Source organism: Salmo salar, chromosome ssa11 (genome assembly GCF_905237065.1).
Source record: "Salmo salar chromosome ssa11, Ssal_v3.1, whole genome shotgun sequence".
In the NCBI taxonomy this organism is placed as follows: domain Eukaryota; kingdom Metazoa; phylum Chordata; class Actinopteri; order Salmoniformes; family Salmonidae; genus Salmo; species Salmo salar.
The window spans coordinates 92,926,314-92,946,834 of record NC_059452.1 but is presented as its reverse complement, the minus strand read 5'-3'; the positions used below and the strand labels follow the sequence as shown (position 1 = coordinate 92,946,834).

Genomic DNA, 20,521 nt, shown 5'->3' with positions numbered 1-20,521 from the left:
CACAATCACATGACTAGCTGATGTCAGCATAGTTCTGGGGTTAAATGTGTAAGACACATTTCAGTTGACTAGGTATCCCCCTTTCCTTGATGAAGGAAGGTCACTCACAACCATTCAGACACAAGTAAATTAAACTTGATGACTTCTAGTTATAAAAAACCCAGATATATAACCAGTCCTGCATGAAGAACTTTAACAAATACTGTTTTTGTATTTAATGACACATTTTTTTTTTTAAATTGACAATGGAGAAGGCTTTGCCGTCAGTAATCATTTGCTGACTTCAGCGCTTCTTGGTAGAAATCTTAACCAGGTCATCCTTCTCAATCGCATAGAGTCGCCAGCCCTCCTCATCAGACAGGTCTGAGGCTCCACGGCGCTTGTAGAACTCTATGGACGGCTTGTTCCACTCTGCCACGATGAAGTGCATGCTACTGCAGCGAGTCTTAACTGCCGTCTGTTGACGAGGACAATAAAGTTAGACAGGGTCATCAAATAGCCTGAGACTGTTCCATAGGCTGGACTTATCTATATGATGTATAGGCTCAACTTTTTCATGTTTTGGAAAAGCAAACGTCTTTCCAGTGAAGTGATTGCAAAAAAGTAGACTTACCCCACTCAGAAGCTTCAGGATATCTGACCCAATACCATAACCTGAGAGAAAACAGGATCAAAGATTAGATTGATGTTGAAGCCCTGGATCCATGGACCCTGATTCAGTTTCCTTGCCTTCAATGTAAATAACACATATGTTAGGACAAGACTCAGAGTAGACAATACTTACCCCTGAACTCCTTCATCACATAGAAGTCCTCTAGGTAGAGCAGCTTTCCAATCCAGGGGTCATAGGTGAAGTAGTACATGGCAAACCCAATGACAGTGTATCCTAAAACAGCGAAAACATCCACATCAAAACCAGCACGGAAGCATGAGTAAAACTACTAGGACTTGATGCTAAACCCCACTGGGCTTATTGTGTATGATAATGGAGATTTTCTTGGTCAGCCAGGAAAATCTATGGGGCCTAGTTATGATATAACTAGGAGGTGTTTGAGAATTTATAAGTTGACATTCCAAACCACATCATGATTAATATCGGAGTCCATGCTTGGTAAGGTTGGTCCTTGAGATGCATCATGCTCTGCAAGGTTGTCCGAGTTGAAACTGGACTTCGAGTTATCCACACCAACACTGCACATTTTAAGTTTGGAATTTAAAGGGAAACGCCACTCAAACGCATATTGCATCATCCCAATGATGGCCGGTGACACTGCTTCTTGAACGTCCAATATCTTGAAAACGTGCCTGTTGACATGCAAAACTTGTTGGGACTATAAACATTGGACTAATGTAAAAAAATAAATAAAATAAAAAATAAAAGTTTGAGTGGATTTCCCCTTGAATAATTTAACCGTTGCAATATTTCTTACAAACGGTCATTGAAATGTGTGTGGTGTGAGAGAGCGTGGAAACAGAACTACAACATATTTTACCATCTGAGCTCTGATGATCCTCAGGGACTTCCGCGACGACGCAATGGTAGAACGGATGATCCCCAAAGCCGTCCTCAAGTAGTTCTAAAGTAAATTACATTTATGAAGACTTCGGATTTGTTTGGACATTTGGGGTTAACATTTCATATGGTCACAATAGGCCAAACAAACAGGCCTAAAAGTAGACTACCTTTCTCTGTCAAGATGACCTGCTCCTCCATTTCTTCAAATTTAGCAAGTTCCTGGAAATATAGGGCATACATTTAAAAAAAAAAAAATCCTTATAGTTAATAAAAGCATTGTTGTTAGTAAAATGTCACAAGAGAAATATGCCTCAAACTTTTATAACAGTGATTTGAGAAAGACTAGATACATTTCTACACAAATCCTTAAACACAGGGAATGGAACCTCCTTTTACCTTTATGAGTCGCAATATGTCTGACACGTCCTTGGGCTCAGCTTTCCGTAATATAAAGTTGCACATTTTCTTCTTTTACTCTTTTTTCCTTTTCTTACAAGTCCTCGGAATGTAAAAAGAAGCAAAATCTGTTTCTTCATCCGCTTCTCAGGAGTTCACCCCCCGCAATAGTGTAGGATTCCAGCTCGTGCGGAATTACATTCGCCTAGGTCGCAGGCAGCGCAATACCGTTCTAGAGCGCTTTACCCCTTTTTATACGCACTTCGCATGTCACAATCACATCCGGATGACTAAACGGTCGTCACTAGTTACCCCAACCACAAAGTCATTTCTAAAATGAATCTTCTTAAAATGTGATTTTAAACCTAACCTTAACCACACTGCGAACTTTGTGCCTAACCCTAACCTTAAATGAAGACAAAAAAGCTCAAATGTTGTTTTCATACATTTTTACGAGAAATCGCATTTAGAATTTGTGGCTGTGCTATCTAATGGAAATCAGCCTAAACGGGAAAATAGCCTAACAACGCAATAGGGTCTCTGCAGTCCATGACTCATTGGGTGTGTGCGTTCAGCAATGCCGCGTTCAAGAAACTCAGAAACGTGCATCTGCGACAGAGGAACACCAACGTTAGTGGTTTCCCAACAGCAAGGCTCAGATCAACATGGCAGTGCCAACAAACATTTATAAACAATCAGTTTTATTTACAAAATGTCGAAATAAACTTTTCTATACCCCCATATCACACAACTCAAACTGAAAACATGACCTGCGTACAATTGTTTCAGAGAGGTATCCCCTGTAACTTTTAGAATCACAGCAAAGTTGGTTCCTGTTTCAATCACATCAAAGAGTATATAGTATATTGACAAGATAGTTGAGTGACCGCTCCAACATTGAAAATACAAGTCCTCAAAAGATGGAAGGCAGGCGAGATCAGATGGGACCATTCTAGCAAATGAGAGGGCAGACATACTGTGAACAACAGGGACAACTAAGTAGTTTTTCTAAAATTTGCAGGAATGCCACGTACATCCACTCATATCAGTACATTTGTAAACAGCCTAAACATTGCAAACCTCTATTGGATCAAATAGGCCTATTGTAATTAGATTTGGGGGTAAATCCTCTAGCTTCGCCTCTTCCTTTCGGGTTATTTGAATCAGCTGTGTAGTGCTAGGGCAAAAAACTAAACGTGCAAGGGGGGGCAGGACCAAGTTCGGGAAACCCTGCACTAGCTGACCGTTGTCTGTATGGTGCAGTTGATGAGAAGCATTCGCAGCGACTTGAAGGCAACGTCATCAAATCTGCATGATCTTTGATCACATGGTTTTTGTAAAGTTCATTTTTATTCCCATAATGCAACACACTTTCAAAGGCGGTGACCATCGGACTAGACAAAATTGATCCGCTCGAACATGCCCATTCCCTTTCAGGACTTCTGCAGGCTGCTTAATGCTCATCTCTTGATGACAATGCATGTACAGTAGGCCTACATCTGTCCATGCATTTTAAAGACTCTCTAAAATAGGTTTAGGGTTAACTTTAATTCAGTCATGTTTGCCTAGACTACGTACTTGACTTTGTGTAATGGGTCCGTTTAAAAAAAAGTTATTGAAATCAGTGCACAATGACACACACACACACTTTTACTAGTATTGTAAATGGGTCATGTTTTATATAAAAAGGTAAGTGATAAATGCATGAAATGACCATCAAAGTTATGTAACCCATTTCTCGTCACATGGTGTACAGTATTTGCGTGACACCCACATCGCAAAAACAGGGTCTCACAATGCCTTGAAGCTGTCCCACATGCATACACATCTGTTTCACAGTACCATCAGAAACACATAGTCCATGTGTTTATGATGTATCACAAGGCTGAGAAGGGATGGTCAATCAAGGGACATAAAAACATATGTAGTTACGTGGTAGGCACATGTAGAGTAATTACATGTCAGTTGTAAGTACCATAACCCTGTATACCTACACTGTAATTACACAGTACCTGCCATTAACTTAATTGTAAATACATAGGCGTTTAGGCCATTTAAACGTGAATCACTGAGGTTAAGGGCCCTTCATCTCTTCTTTATGTCAACAAAATCTCCAATATTCTTAAGAAAAAAACACCTATTCTTGTCAAATAGGCCTGCAGTCTTAGCCAAACCTGTTGGCAGAAATATTCTACTGCCAGTCTGAGTTATGTGAAATCCCAGGATTTATTGGAAGTGTCAGTTAGACTTTTATAACGAAGTAATTTAAACTAGATAAGACAGTATTTAAAAAATGTTTATGGCTCAGTCCATGGCATTGCTCTGCAAAGCTTCACAGTAGTGACTCAGATGTACTACAATCTCCAGGGAAGCAGATGCTGGCATGATCCATGAACTTGTGACCTTAAACTGCCACGAAACTCTAAGTTTGGTTTCTCTTTGACTGGTCCTGCATGTGGTATTCTGATGGCATTTCGTTGAGACATGTGACCATGCAGACCATGTTGTGTAAATGAATTGTGTGTGCACTTTGAGGTACATATTATGGATGTACTGTAGTTTAATTTACATTTAAAACGTTTCAAATTATTTCCAGAGTGCATGTCCATCATATCCCAGAGTATTTATTTGTTATATGCCCAATTCTCAATCAACTAGTTTATAGCCAACTTATCTGGCGTCCAGTCCATTGGAGTGGGACATATTTGGCACACTCAACATATTATATAAAGAACAGTGTTTCCCCTATATTCATTTAGACTCCAAAAATATGACTAAAACTAGATAAAGTATGTATATAAAGTATGTCATGTAATAATTCTCATCTTTGAGAACTAACAATCACCAAAATAAAAAACAGTCAGGAAGAATCTAAAATTCCCAAAATGTCATGACATGGGGCACCAATAGGAACACACCCTAAGCCATGGCAAAATGTGTAGAATTGCAAGAAATTAGTTTTAACAGCAACATTGTGTCTGCGGCCAAGAGAGCCTTAAAAAACAAAAAGGGGGGGGGGGGGGGAAATGGCCACGGCCACTACACTAACTTTGCCAACCCTGCTGAAAAAAAAAATAATCCTAGAATAAATACTGAATACATCTATTTCACTAATTTCATCAACATTGCCATCTAGTGTCTCCCATTAGGAGAGGGTGACTCAGTTCCAAAAGGCATTATTTGGTTGTTGTAGTTCCTGGCCTGTTTCTCATCTCAAAAGGTAACCAGTTTACTCAGAGATCACTAGATGAGATTTAATTTATGTCAAATATGCCTGTACATTGCTAAAACAAATCAGACACCAGATTATCAAAACTCTGTTTTTATTCTGAGCTTCAACCAAAGTGTTTAGAGAGCAAGGGAGGGTCAGTTCAGCTTGTCAAAGTACTTGAGTTTGCCCGATGGGTCTGGGATAATCTATGGAGAGTAATACACTGAATTAGTACATGAGTATCAAGTAATGTCTATGGAAATAATATTTCTCTCATGCCTGCACTTACTTGGAAACACACACACACACACAGTATGAAACTCACAGTGTCACTGCCTGGCTTCCATCCTGCTGGGCACACTGCAAAAATAAAAAAGTATTTATTTCACACAAATTGTAAACAAAGACCATCCATAGCAACCACAGGTAGTTAAGTGTCTAGCTATAATATCTGAGAATGTGTTATGTGATGAGACTGAACCATACCTTCACCATGTTTGTCAGTGTACTGGAAGGCCTGGACCAGCCGCAGGGTCTCATCTACAGAGCGCCCTACTGGGAGGTCATTCATGGTAATCTGCCTCAGGACTCCCTTGTCATCGATGATGAACAGGCCCCTGAGGGGGAGAATGACAATGATTGCTTCAGTTTCAAACTGCATGAATTTAGACTTCATGAACTTAAAACAGTTAACAGGTATTTTGTTGTACCGTTTTTCACTGAACCGATTTATAAAAGGAGGTTAATGAGGAAAAATGTTCTGGCTATAGCAGTTGTATCAAACCAATACTAGGAATCATCTTTTGTAGTAGTTTCTACTCTGTGTGTGAGTGTAATTGCACCGGAGTGCGTGTCCTGCGTCCTCCAGGAAGACACCATAGTCCTTGGAAATCTGGTGTGTGAGGTCAGACAGCAGAGGGACTTTCATTGGCCCAAGTCCACCCTGCTTCCTAGGTGTGTTGATCCTGTTAACATAAAACCAGAGGGTCAAGGGAAAAAAGCTGAAGTGCTCTGAAAAAGTCCAAGCACCTCTGAAGAGGGGTGTAATGCTTATAATCTTACCATGCCAGATGGGTGAATTGTGAGTCGACAGAGCAGGCAACAACCTCAGCATTGATGGCATGGAACTCGTGCACACGATCACTGAATGCAATAATCTCAGTCGGGCAGACAAACGTGCTGCAGGTACACAGTGTGAGGGTCATCAGAATAATACATAGCCAACAGCATTATTACTTCAGACATGGCATACTGCATTTTCATTCAGTCAATGATTCTATAATATAGAAAATGTAATGGTAAGAACTCAGAAAAGTGTATAAACAGTTACTACAGTGTATATTTCATGATAAAATACTAAGACAAATAGGCCAGACTCACGATTAAAAGCTGAGATGTATTCATCACCCAATTCTGATGCAAAAGTTTCTATTGGACAACTACAGGAAGGTTCCTCCCCGTTTTGTTCTCTCTGTTTGGTTCTTAAACCAGTAAACGGTTTCCATTGCAAGAGGTAATTAATACACCCCAGATGATTTATATTTCTATTGGATCTTTTAGAGCAGTGGTCACCAACCTTTTCTCAGTCAGGATAACTTTTGCAGTCAAAAACAAAGCAGAGCCCTACCGTTCAGATTGTTGCTTATTTTTCAAATCATGACGAGTTAGATGACCGTTCAAAACGGGTTTTCGTAGTCGGATCTCGCTTTTGTTCCTATGACTAGAGAAATTGAAATATTCCGCAATAGTAAAATAGACAAGCTGCTAATAATAATAAAAAAAACGCAGGGCTATCGATACACTTGGCTACTCATTCATTGCAGTTGCAGCATGAGTGGAAGTAGAGAGAAACGCGTTTTATGTTTTTATTCAACACTATTACAAAACAGTGTCGACACTGCTGACCAAATACTTAAACATGGCCTCCCAAGTGGCACAGTGGTCTAAGGCACTGCATCACAGTGCTAGAGGCGTCACTACAGATCTGGGTTAGATTCCGGGCTGTGTCGCAGCCAGCGATGGACCGGGAGACCTGTGAGGCGGTGCACAATTGGCCCAGTGCCGTCAGGGTTAGGGGAGGGTTTGGCCTGCTGGGATGTCCTTGTCCCATCGCGCTCTAGCGACTCCTTGTGGCAGTACCGGCCCATCCACGCTGACTGCGGTCGCCAGCTGTACGGTATTTCCTCTAACACATTGGTGCGGCTGTCTTCCGGGTTAAGCGAGCAGTGTGTCAAGAAGCACCGCGGCTTGGCGGGGTCGTGTTTCGGAGGACGCATGGCTCTCAACCTTTGCCTCTCCTGAGTCCATATGGACTGGGACAAGACTAACTACCAACTGGATATCACTAAATTGGGGAGAAAAGGGGGTAAAAAGTAATTTAAAAAAATGTAAACATGAACTTACTCAAAAACAGCAGCTCTTTGCTTTATTGTTTTGACAGTCTCTCTGAGGTCATGGTTTTTAAAGTTATTACATCTTATGTAGGCTAGTCTCAAACTTTGCCATGGCCGGGGGCATGGAAGCTCTGTAGGCACAGCGATTTGAACTATCCGATTGGCTAAATTGAGTGGCCAAAGATCTCCCGGTCCGCCTGGTAGGCAGAGTTAAGTCTTTTCAGACAGAAAAAAAAAGTAAAAAATGGGAACACTTTGCTTACCCACTGCGCAGGGCTTCTGAATCAAGTGCACCTACCGCCAACAGCGCAACAAACACAATAAAAAAAAAATTAAAAAAGGAGTGCCAGCCTTTATCGTTGACTTTTCAACAGAAAAGTTTGGTGATCGACTAGGGATGCCTGGAATGTGGACCACTGTTTCAGAGTAACAAAGTCACTAACATAGTTACTAGCCTGCGAACACATTTTCTGACAGTTGCAACCAACAGTACAGAGATTTGTTTTAGGATGAAGGTCAGTAAGAGACAGTACTCACAAGTCCAGGGGGTAGAAGAAGAAGACTAGGTATTTCCCTTTGTAGTCAGACAGCTTTAGCTCCTTAAACTCTCCATCGATGACAGCTGATCCCTCAAAATAAGGTGCAGGCTTTGAAACTGCAAAAATAAGAACAATTATAATTTGATAATGGTTCAAAGCATGAGCAAGCAAGATATTTGCTGATCACCTTTTAGGGACAAACAAATCAAAAGTCTTCAGATCCAAAATGAAAAAGAAACAGGAAGGGTACGAATCCTGCTGTGCACATGATTACTGCATTTATACTGAACAAAATATAAAACTCAACATGCAACAATTTTACTGAGTTACAGTTCATAAGGAAATCAGTCAATTGAAATACATTCTTTAGGTCCTAATCTATGAAATCCACATGACTGGGCAGGGGTGCAGCCATGGGTGGGCCGGGAGGGCATAGGCCCGACCCACTTTGGAGCCAGGCCCAGCCAATCAGAATGAGTTTTTCCTCAGACAGAAATACTCCTCAGTTTTATCAGCTGTCCAAGTGGCTGGTCTCAGATGATCCTGCAGGTGAAGAAGCCAGATGTGGAGGTCCTGGGCTGTTGTGGTTACACGTGGACTGCAGTTGAGGCCAGTTGGACAAACTGCCAATTTCTCTTAAACAAAATTTTGGAGGTGGCTTATGGAGAGAAATTAACGTTAAGTTCTCTGGCAACAGCTCTGGTGGGCATTCCTGCAGTCAGGATGCACATTGCACGCTCCCTCAAAACATCTGTGGTGTTGTGTGAAAAACTGCGCATTTTAGAGTGGCCTTTTATTGTCCAAAGCACAAGGTGCACCTGCGTAATAATGCTGTTTCATCAGCTTCTTGATATGCCACACCTGTCAGGTGGATGGATTATCTTGGCAAAGGAGAAATCCTCATTAACAGGGATGTAAACAAATGTGCACAAAATAAGCTTTTTGTGCATATAGAAATTTCTGGGATCTTCTTTCAGCTCATGAAACATGCGACCAACACTTTACATGTTGCATTTCTAGTTCGTTCAGTATAGTATGCGTGGCCGACAACTAATAGTATTAGTTCATTGTTGGTGAGCAGTGTGCAGGTAGGCCTATGTCTCAGGGCAGGCTTGTGGCACACTTGGCTATCCCATGGGGAGCGTCACATCATTGGGTGCATATAAACCAGAATAGATGTCGACCCTACTCTTGATTATAGCTGTACTGGGGTCAGACAGGCTTCCTGTTTATATTAAGACAACGCAGAGCCAGCGTGAGATATGGCTCGGAAAACAAACCTCAATACAGGGACGAGAACTGCGTTGTACTGTTATCCCAACTGTTACACCTCGAAGATAAAACTGCAAGATTTTTTTCATCCTGATGCTAGGTAGCAGTAGCCACAACTGCCATTATGGAATGGCATATGTTGAATAACAAAGGAGCCGATTGGCTGACACTGCTGGTCTGAGGGAGCAGGCGCGTCGCACCAAACGAGAAGTATTTTGGTGTACGAGATTTGACGTTTCAAGAGTTACAGGCTGTGTCGAGTGGTGGAGTCTCGTCCTTTCAGTCTGTTGGCCTGAGATAGGACTAGATAGCTTTAGAGTGGAGTAGGGTGGCGTGTTTTTAATGAGTGTAGGGTTAGATGGTTGGGTATTTGTTGATTTTCCTTTTTTCAAGCAAAGTATAAGGGAGTTATACACCAGTCTAGTTGGTGGCGGTAATGCAACATTTATTGGATGCCAACCGCAATTAAAGTTCGAAGAAAGCTGACACTGCCATTCCAAAATGGCTGGTGTGGCTTATGCTACCTAGCATGAGCTCGAAAAGGGCAGTTCTGGAAAAAGTAGCAGTTGTTCTATCTTTTCGTGTAGCAGTTGGGATTATGGTCCTATTCAGAGTATAACATTTCTTATCCCTGGATTAAGGTACGTTTTCCAAGCCATATCTCACGCTGGCTCTGCAATGTTTTAATCAAAACAGGAAGCCAGTCAGACCCCCAGTGCTGCTGTAAGCAAGCAGTAGGGTTATCATCTACTGTATGGACCTCACTTTTTGCACGGGGATATTGTCATGCTGAATCAGGAAAGGGCCTTCCTAAACTGTTGCCACAAAGTTGGAAGCATAGAATCGTCTAGAATGTCATTCATTGTATGTTGTAGCGTTAAGATTTCCCTTCACTGGAACTAAGGCCTAGCCCGAACCATGAAAAACAGCCCCAGACCATTAATCCTCCTCCAGCAAACTTTACAGATGGCACTATCCATTGGGGCAGGTAACGTTCTCCTGGCAGCCGTCAAACCTAGATTCGTCAGTCGGACTGCCAGATGATGTAGCGTGATTCACTACTCCAGAGAATGTGTTTTTTCTGCTCAAGAGTCCAATGGTGGCGAGCTTTACACCACTCCAGGCAACGCTTGGCATTTTGCGCATTAAGATCTTACACGGAACCCAAACCTGCTGCGTGTGCGCCATTGTGCATACATTTATTTTGTCCCCCTACAACAAACGCGATCATGACACACAGGTTAAAATACCAAAACAAACTCTGAACCAATGACATTAATTTGGAGACAGGTCGAAAAGCATTAAACATGTATGGCAATTTAGCTAGTTAGCTTGCACTTCCTAGCTAATTTGTCCTATTTAGTTAGCTTGCTGTTGCTAGCTAATTTGTCCTGGGATATAAACATTGAGTTATTTTACCTGAAATGAACAAGGTCCTCTACTCCGACAATTAATCCACACATAAAACGGTCAACCGAATCGTTAGTCATCTCTCCTTCTTCCAGGCTTTTTCATCTTTGAACTTATATGGTGATTGGCATCTACACTTTCATAGTATTACTACACCGACCGGCAACACAGTTCATCTTTCAATCACCCACGTGGGTATAACCAATGAGGAGATGGCACGTGGGTACCTGCTTCTATAAACCAATGAGGAGATGGGAGAGGCAGGACTTGCAGCGCGATCTGCGTCAGAAATAGAAAGGAGTTCTATTTTAGTCCTTGGCATCACAGACGCTCGTTGGCGCGCACGAGCAGCGTGGGTGAAATAATTGAATAACATGAATTTCTAAATATATTTTGAGACGCTCGCGCACGCGACGTGTCCGGTCTGGTCAGCATGTTAGGCTTGTGTGCGGCTGCTCGGCCATGGAAACCCATTTCATGAAGCTCCAGACAAAAAGTTATTGTACTGACCTTGCTTCGAGGCAGTTTGGACTTTGAATTGTTGGAAAGGTGGCATCCTATGACAATGCCACATTGAAAGTCACTAAACTCTTCAGTAAGGCCATTTTACTGCTAATATTTGTCTATGGAGATGGCATGGCTGTGTTGTCTATTTTACACACCTGTCTTATAGCAGAATCAACTAATTTGAAGGGTGTCCACATTTTTATTTGTTATTTCACCAGGTAGGCTAGTTGACAAGTTCTCATTTGCAACTGCCCAAGATAAAGCATAGCAATTAAACACATACAACAGAGTTACATGGAATAAACAAAACATAGTCAATAATACAGTAGAACAAAAGAAAACAAAAAATCTATATACAGTGAGTGGAAATGAGGTAAGTTAAGGCAATAAATAGGCCATGGTGGCGAAGTAATTACAATATAGCAATTAAACACTGGAATGGTAGATCTATTTTTTTTTCACCTTTATTTAACCAGGTAGGCAAGTTGAGAACAAGTTCTCATTTACAACGGCGACCTGGCCAAGATAAGGCAAAGCAGTTCGACACATAACACAGAGTTACACATGGAGTAAAACAAACATACAGTCAATAATATAGTAGAAAAATAAGTCTATATACAATGTGAGCAAATGAGGTGAGATAAGGGAGGTAAAGGCAATAAATAGGCCATGGTGGCGAAGTAAATACAATATAGCAATTAAAACACTGGAATGGTAGATTTGACAGTGGATGAGTGTGCAAAGTGGAAATTATGGGGTGCAAAGGAGCAAAATAAATAAATAAATACAGTAGGGGAAGTGGTAGGTAGATGGGCTATGTACAGGTGCAGTGATCTGTGAGCTGCTCTGACAGCTGGTGCTTAAAGCTAGTGAGGGAGAAATGAGTCTCCAGCTTCAGAGATTTTTGTAGTTCGTTCCAGTCATTGGCAGCAGAGAACTGGAAGGAAAGACGACCAAAGGAGGAATTGGCTTTGGGGGTGACCAGTGAGATATACCTGCTGGAGCGCGTGCTACGAGTGGGTGCTGCTACGGTGACCAGTGAGCTGAGATAAGGCGGGCCTTTACCTGGCAGAGACTTGTAGATAACCTGTAGCCAGTGAGTTTGGCGATGAGTATGAAGCGAGGGCCAACCAACGAGAGCGTATAGGTCGCAATGGTGGGTAGTATATGGGGCTTTGGTGACAAAACGGATGGCACTGTGATAGAATGCATCCAGTTTGTTGAGTAGAGTGTTGGAGGCTATTTTATAGATGACATCACCGAAGTCGAGGATCGGTAGGATGGTCAGTTTTACGAGGGTATGTTTGGCAGCCTGAGTGAGGGATGCTTTGTTGCGATATAGGAAGCCGATTCTAGATTTAATTTAGGATTGGAGATGCTTAATGTGAGTCTGGAAGGAGAGTTTACAGTCTAACCAGACACCTAGGTATTTGTAGTTGTCTACGTATTCTTTGTCAGAGACGTCCAGAGTAGTGATGCTGGACAGGCGAGCAAGTGCGGGCAGTGATCGATTGAATAGCATGCATTTAGTTTTACTTGCGTTTAAGAGCAGTTGGAGGCCACGGACGGAGAGTTGTATGGCATTGAAGTTCGTCTGGAGGTTAGTTAACACAGTGTCCAAAGAAGGGCCAGAACTATACAGAATGGTGTCGTCTGTGTAGAGGTGGATCAGAGAATCACCAGCAGGAAGAGCAACATCATTGATGTATACAGAGAAGAGAGTCGGCCCGAGAATTGAACCGTGGCACACCAATAGAGACTGCCAGAGGTCCGGACAACAGGCCCTCCGATTTTACACACTGAACTCTGAGAAGTAGTTGGTAAACCAGGCGAGGCAATCATTTGAGAAACCAAGGCTGTCGAGTCTGCCAATAAGAATGTGGTGATTGACAGAGTCAAAAGCCTTGGCCAGGTCGATGAATACGGCTGCACAGTATTGTCTCTTATCGATGGCGGTTATGATGTTGTTTAGGACCATGAGCGTGGCTGAGGTGCACCCATGACCAGCTCTAAAACCAGATTGCATAGCGGAGAAGGTACGGTGGGATTCGAAATGGTCGGTAAAATGTTTGTTAACTTCGCTTTTGAAGACCTTAGAAAGACAGGGTAGGATAGATATAGGTCTGTAGCAGTTTGGGTCTAGTGTGTCACCCCCTTTGAAGAGGGGGATGACCGCGGCAGCTTTCCAATCTTTGGGAATCTCAGACGATACGAAAGAGGTTGAACAGGCAGATCATTTTAGAAAGAGAGGGTCCAGATTGTCTAGCCCAGCTGATTTGTATGGGTAGCCAGGTGGAAAGCATGGCCAGCCGAAGAGAAATGCTTGTTGAAATTCTCAATTATAGTGAATTTATCAGTGGTAACAGTGTTTCCTAGCCTCAGAGCAGTGGACAGCTGGGAGGAGGTGCTCTTATTCTCCATGGACTTTACAGTGTCCCAGAACGTTTTGGAGTTTGTACTACAGGATGCAAATTTCTGTTTGAAAAAGCTAGCCTTAGCTTTTCTAACTGCCTGTGTATATTTATTCCTAACTTCCCTGAAAAGTTACATATCACGGGGGCTATTCGATGCTAATGCATAACGCCACAGGATGTTTTTGTGCTGGTCAAGGGCAGACAGGTCTGGAGTGAACCAAGGACTATATCTATTCCTAGTTCAAATTTTTTTGAGTGGGGCATGCTTATTTAAAATGGTGAGGAAGGCACTTTTAAAGAATAGCCAGGCATAATCTACTGACAGGATGAGGTCAATGTCATTCCAGGATATCCCGGCCAGGTCGATTAGAAAGGCCTGCTCGCAGAAGTGTTTTAGGGAGCGTTAAACAGTGTTGAGGGGTGGTCGTTTGGTTGCAGACCCATTACAGATGCAGGCAATGAGGCAGTGATCGCTGAGATCTTGATTGAAAACAGCAGATGTGTATTTTGAGGGCGAGTTAGTTATGTTGACATCTATGAGGGTGCCCGCGTTTACCGATTTGGGGTTGTACCTGGTAGGTTCATTGATAATTTGTGTGAGATTGAGGGCATCAAGCTTAGATTGTAGGATGGCCGGGGTGTTAAGTATGTCACAGTTTAGGTCACCTAGTAGCACGAGCTCAGAAGATAGATGGGGGGCAATCAATTCACATATGGTATCGAGGGCACAGCTGGGGGCAGAGGGAGGTCTATAGCTAGCAGCAACAGTGAGAGACTTATTTCTGGAAAATTTTTAGAAGTAGAAGCTCGAATTGTTTGGGTACAGACTTGGATAGTAATACAGAACTCTGCAGGCCATCTTTGCAGTAGATTGCAACACCGCCCCCTTTGGCAGTTCTATCTTGGCGGAAAATGTTATAGTTAGCGATGGAGATTTCAGGGTTTTTGGTGATTTTCCTAAACCAGAATTCAGACACGGTTAACCTGTTAGGGCTAGGGGGCAGTATTGACACGGCCGGATAAAAAACGTACCCGATTTAATCTGGTTACTACTCCTGCCCAGTAACTAGAATATGCATATAATTATTGGCTTTGGATAGAAAACACCCTAAAGTTTCTAAAACTGTTTGAATGGTGTATGTGAGTATAACAGAACTCAAATGGCAGGCCAAAACCTGAGAAGATTCCATGCAGGAAGTGGCCTGTCTGAGAAGTTGTGTTTCATCTTGGCTCTTTTTATTGAAGACTGAGGATCTTTGCTCTAACGTGACACTTCCTACGGCTCCCATAGGCTCTCAGAGCCCGGGAAAAAGCTGAACGATATCGAGGCAGCCTCTGGCTGAAACACAGTATCGCTTTTGGCAAGTGGCCGATCAGAGTACTATGGGCTTAGGCGCGTGCCCGAGTCGACCGAATGCTTTATTTTCTTTCGTCTGTTTACCTAAACGCAGATTCCCGGTCGGAATATTATCGCTTTTTTATGAGAAAAATGGCATAAAAACTGATTTTAAACAGCGGTTGACATGCTTCGAAGTACGGTAATGGAATATTTAGAATTTTTTTGTCACGAATTGCGCCATGCTCGTCAGCCTTATTTACCCTTTCGGATAGTGTCTTGAACGCACGAACAAAACGCCGCTGTTTGGATATAACTATGGATTATTTTGAACCAAACCAGCATTTGTTATTGAAGTAGAAGTCCTGGGAGTGCATTCTGACGAAGACAGCAAAGGTAATAACATTTTTCTTATAGTAAATCTGACTTTGGTGAATGCTAAATTTGCTGGGTGTCTAAATAGCTAGCCCTGTGATGCCGGGCTAACTACTGAGAATATTGCAAAATGTGCTTTCACCGAAAAGCTATTTTAAAATCGGACATATCGAGTGCATAGAGGAGTTCTGTATCGATAATTCTTAAAATAATTGTTATGCTTTTTGTGAACGTTTATCGTGAGTAATTTAGTAAATTCACCAGCAGTGTTCGGTGGGAATGCTAGTCACATGCTAATGTAAAAAGCTGGTTTTTGATATAAATATGAACTTGATTGAACAAAACATGCATGTATTGTATAACATAATGTCCTAGGGTTGTCATCTGATGAAGATCAAAGGTTAGTGCTGCATTTAGCTGTGGTTTGGGTTTATGTGACATTATATGCTAGCTTGAAAAATGGGTGTCTGATTATTTCTGGCTGGGTACTCTGCTGACATAATCTAATGTTTTGCTTTCGTTGTAAAGCCTTTTTGAAATCGGACAGTGTGGTTATATTAACGAGTCTTGTCTTTAAAATGGTGTAAAATAGTCATATGTTTGAAAAATTGAAGTTTTTGCATTTTTGAATAACGCGCCACGGGATTACACTGAATGTTACGTAGGTGGGACGATTTGGTGCCACCTACCCTAGAGAGGTTAAGACATCCGGGTTGGCATTGTGTGCTAAAGCAGTGAGTAAAACAAACGTAGGAGTAGGTTTCTAATGTTAACATGCATGAAACCAAGACTTTCACAGTTATAGAAGTCAACAACTGAGAGCACCTGGGGAGTGGGAGTGGAGCTAGGTACTGCAGGACCTGGATTAACCTCCACATCACCAGAGGAGAAGTAGGATAAGGGTACGGTTAAAGGCTATACGAACTGGCCGTCGAGCACGTTCGGAACAGAGAGTAAAAGGAGCAGGTTTCTGGGCACGATAGCATAGATTCAAGGCATAATGTACAGACAAAAGGTAAGGTAGGATGTGAGTACATTGGAGGTAAACCTAGGCATTGAGTAATGATGAGAGCGATAGTCTCTAGAGACGTTTAAAGTAGGTGATGTCATCGCATATGTAGGAGGTGGAACAACATGGTTGGTTAAGTCATATTGAGCAGGGCTGGAGGCTCTTCAGTGAAATAAGACAGTAATCACTAACCAGGACAGTAATGGACGAGGCATATTGATATTAGAGAGAGGCATGCGTATCCAAGTGAACATATGGGTCCAGTGAGTGGTTGGGCTGACTGGGGACACGGCGATTCAGACAGTTAGCAGGCCGATGCTAACAAGCTAACAGTTAGCAGACCGGGGCTGGCAAGCTAGCAGTTAGCAGTCCGGGGCTGGCAAGCTAGCAGTCCGGGGCTGGCAAGCTAGCAGTCCGGGGCTGGCAAGCTAGCAGTCCGGTGCTGGCAAGCTAGCAGTCCGGTGCTAGCAAGCTAGCAGACCGGTGCTAGCAAGCTAGCAGACCGGTGCTAGCAAGTTAGCAGACCGGTGCTAGCAAGTTAGCAGACCGGTGCTAGCAAGTTAGCAGACCGGTGCTAGCAAGTTAGCCTTTGGGGGATGTTGCGATTGGGATTAAATCTGTTTTTGCCTCTTCGTGCGGTGACTTCGATAAACCAGTCGTGGAATTAGTAGGGTTCCAAGTAGCTCTAGGTAGCTAGTAGGCCGCGGTTAGCAGAATGGGCCTTCAGCGGACGTTGCGCCTTAGGGGCCTGTTGGAATCCTTGGGCAGATTATGTCGGTATTCCAGTCGTAGAGGATCGGCGGGGCTCCTGTGCTACCACCGAAGCCCACTCCTGGGCTACAATATCCGGACCCCTTCTACTGCCGGTACGGGGCACGGAACCCCGCCGATCCTCTACGACTGGAATACCGACATAATCTGCCCAAGGATTCCTAGCTTCAAGCTAATTGGTGCTTGCTCCGGGATGGAAACGCTAGCCAGGAGTAGTCACCCGGGATTGCGGTTAGCTAGTTGCGAAGATCCAGATAAAAATGTTCAGAGTTCGTTATGCTCTGGTTTGAGTCATGTTGTTCGAACTGGCGAGAGCTTTCCGAGCTGAAGGTTAGCTGATGACTGCTAGCAATGGTTTGCTGACTGATAGCTGGTAGGTAGTTAGCTGGCTAGCTTCAGTTGAGGGATTCCTGATCCTAAGTAAATAGATCCACGCCACATTGGGTGAGGCGGGTTGCAGGAGAGTATTTAGAAGTTGAGGTTTAGGAAAATATTTTTAAAAGATATGCGAAGATATATACAAGGGACACGACAGGACAAAGATGTCTGACTGCTACGCTATCTTGGATTATATATAGTGTAATGACCCTGGGTTTATAAGCGTGGAAATCGACTCTGCCGCTTGAGCATGCTTTTGCGGCACAGTCAATAGCGCGCCGGACTTCGGGCTTGAAGGTCGAGGGTTCGAGACCTGCTCCCTGTTTCATTACATTGGTGTCAGAAGTGGGATCGGACCTTGCATCCACGACAGTGCGTGTGCTTGGCCGGTGAGCGCGTTCCTGTAAATCGCAAGCTAGTGCGAGGACGCGCTCTTTGAAAGGAGGGAGTAGTGTAATGACCCTGGGTTTATAAGCGCGGAAATCGAGTCTGGGATGAGCATGCTTTTGTGGCACAGTCGATAGCGCGCCGGACTTCGGGCTTGAGGGTTCGAAACCTGCTCCTTGCTGTTTCATTACAATATATTATACTTTCGTGTATATATAGTGTATTCTGATTGGGTGCATCTCAGAAGTCTGGTATCAGAAGTCAGTTGTAAATGAGAACTTGTTCTCAACTAGCCTACCTGGTAAATAAAGGTGAAATAAAAATAGGCTTCCTTGTCACCTCGCCATTTTCTGTTTGGAAAACGCAGGAAATGTGAAAGCGATATAATGGAGGCCATCTACTGAGAATTTACCTGATGAAGGCGTAAATTCGAAGAGGAACCCACTTATTTAACATAACTGACTGACTGAGATGAATCCATTGGGATTGTGTGGTGCGCAGTAATGTTAATTGTTATTGCGCGGGTACTCCTGTACGCGACCAAGTAATTGGAGCAAAGTTTTGGCATGACGTGTCCAAATGTACTAACTACTACTTGTGAATTTTGATCGACAAGTAAAAGCTGGCATATTACAATAACGCGCATACAAATGTTATGCTAACGTCAGTGGTGAACTTGGCAAGGGAAAACTGGACAATTTGCTGATAATTGGCACTGTGTCTAGCAAATCAAGTCAGCTAACGTTAGCTAATTAAGTTGCCTGCAGTCAAGCTAGCTAGCGCCGTAGCTAAAAATAGAAGTACCATATGCATATAAATGTTGAGTAAAAAGACAACTTAATTTAAAACCATTTTAGAGTCAATGGGATTGTTAAGTACAACTGTGCAGGGGGAAAGGGACAATACCCACTTTTCGCCTTGCTGAGGTGCAGGGAATGGTCAGAGACGGGCACACGGAAAGCCTCTCCAGGGTAGACGTGTCCTCCAGCGTAGTTGTGACACTCTTGATCCTTTTTCCCATTAGAGCCGTCTTGGGCTGCAGTGGAAAAATTGGTGACAAAACAAATTGTGCAAAACACACTTAAAATGTCCTTTAACATCTTCATATGAAGCATGACGTCCATTACACTGTCTTGCTAAGCACGTAGCTAGCTAGCTTCTAGGAAAGTGCAGGGGCGCTATTTCACGTGAACGCGCAGTTAATGGCCTCGATCGATAGAACCTTTTCGCAAGGTACTTTCCCTTTCTCCTGAAAGGAGGTCGTCCTCCTTGTTCAAGACAACAGAAATGGTTATTAGTGTCTGATAATGATCGATTTGTGTATATCAAACTATATGAAAACAATGTGATGAAAGTATTGCAATATTTCCTATTTTGTTTATTTGATCATTCTTATTTTTGCATTCAAGGGTCCTCACAATATAGTTCCTATTGTGTTACTTAATCTTAAACAGGGATGTGAAGGATGTATAGAATCAAATCGAAGTGTATTGATCACGTGCACATGGTAGTGTGAACCGCTTGTTTGTTAACTCTCCTCAGCAATGCAGTAGAATAACAATATCAATCAAAAATCAAATGCCAAATACAAAAGTAAAAAAAGAACAAGTAGTAATAAAAATGTTAAGAAAAAAGAGAGAAACTACTTGTAATAGACTAATTTATCCACTTTATTCCTTGAAGGTCCAGGTATAAAAAATAAATAATCATATACCAGTTTATACATCATTTCTATTTATGACTATTTACCATTTTCTTTTGTATGTGCCTGGAAATTCCCGAGGCTTGCACCGATGGTCATGATAAAGATTTGTTTTTAAGTCTGTGATGGTAGGAGTAACATTTTTGAAGAAAGTTGACCGCTGCCTTTTGGCTGATCCATATATGGTTTCAGGGTGGGAGAAAACGTTGGGTGCTGTGGTATCGGTTAAGGTAAGCCTACGTGGTCTTGTGATAATTGTTTGTGTTTCTGCTGGTCAGAGGGAGCAGGGGTTCCGCGCCACACGAATGGGGACAAGAGATGGGACTTGTTTTGCGCTGTTGAAAAGAGCGATTACTGGGGTAAAGGTACATGTGAAAGTGGACAAACTGAAGGGGAAGATTCCCGGTGTTTGTGACCCTCATCGTTTGGTGCGACAGACGGGGTGTAGTGACTGGTGAAACAGAAGAGTCATTGTTTGTTCTTTTGAGTTTTGATGGTGAGTCTTTGTCCGACAAAGTGATGTTAGGATATTTCAGTTATCCACTACAAGCTTTTGTGACGATTCCATTACGTTGTTACAGGTGTCAAACTTATGGGTATGTCCCAGCATTTTGTAGGAGGGAGGTTTCCAGGTGTGAGAAGTGTGCAGAAGGGCATGAGACAAAGGAATGTGTATTATTGGGGGGAAAAAATCAGTATGTGTTAATTGTACAGGTGCCCATGGGGCTGGGGATCAGAAATGTCCGGTGCGAGAGAGACAGGTTGAGGTTAGAGTAATGCAGAGGGTGTCTATCGGATGTTGAGGCAGTGAAGAAAGTAGAGGAAGATGGGTCAAGGGGGAGGTATCCTGGGAGAATTCGTGTGAGAATTGGCTTTGGCTTTTTAGCATTCATAGCAATAGTTAT

At 42.8% G+C, this 20,521-nt stretch overlaps 2 protein-coding genes across 2 annotated transcripts; both read right to left on the bottom strand.

The window, feature by feature from the left end:
* Positions 1–200: 200 nt before the first annotated feature.
* On the bottom strand, positions 201–2,207 carry LOC106563588 (diamine acetyltransferase 1). Its single transcript, XM_014129305.2, has 6 exons — positions 1,913–2,207; positions 1,684–1,735; positions 1,494–1,577; positions 785–886; positions 614–654; positions 201–457 (listed from the first exon to the last, which is right to left on the bottom strand). Exons 1-6 carry the CDS (start codon positions 1,976–1,978, stop codon positions 284–286), a joined length of 519 nt encoding a protein of 172 aa, XP_013984780.1. The 5' UTR covers positions 1,979–2,207; the 3' UTR covers positions 201–283.
* Positions 2,208–5,218: 3,011 nt separating this feature from the next.
* On the bottom strand, positions 5,219–19,159 carry LOC106563587 (peroxiredoxin-4). The gene is made up of 7 exons (XM_014129304.2): positions 18,825–19,159; positions 8,054–8,171; positions 6,186–6,302; positions 5,966–6,088; positions 5,610–5,740; positions 5,449–5,483; positions 5,219–5,329 (listed from the first exon to the last, which is right to left on the bottom strand). Exons 1-7 carry the CDS (start codon positions 19,036–19,038, stop codon positions 5,279–5,281), a joined length of 789 nt encoding a protein of 262 aa, XP_013984779.1. The 5' UTR covers positions 19,039–19,159; the 3' UTR covers positions 5,219–5,278.
* Positions 19,160–20,521: the final 1,362 nt, after the last annotated feature.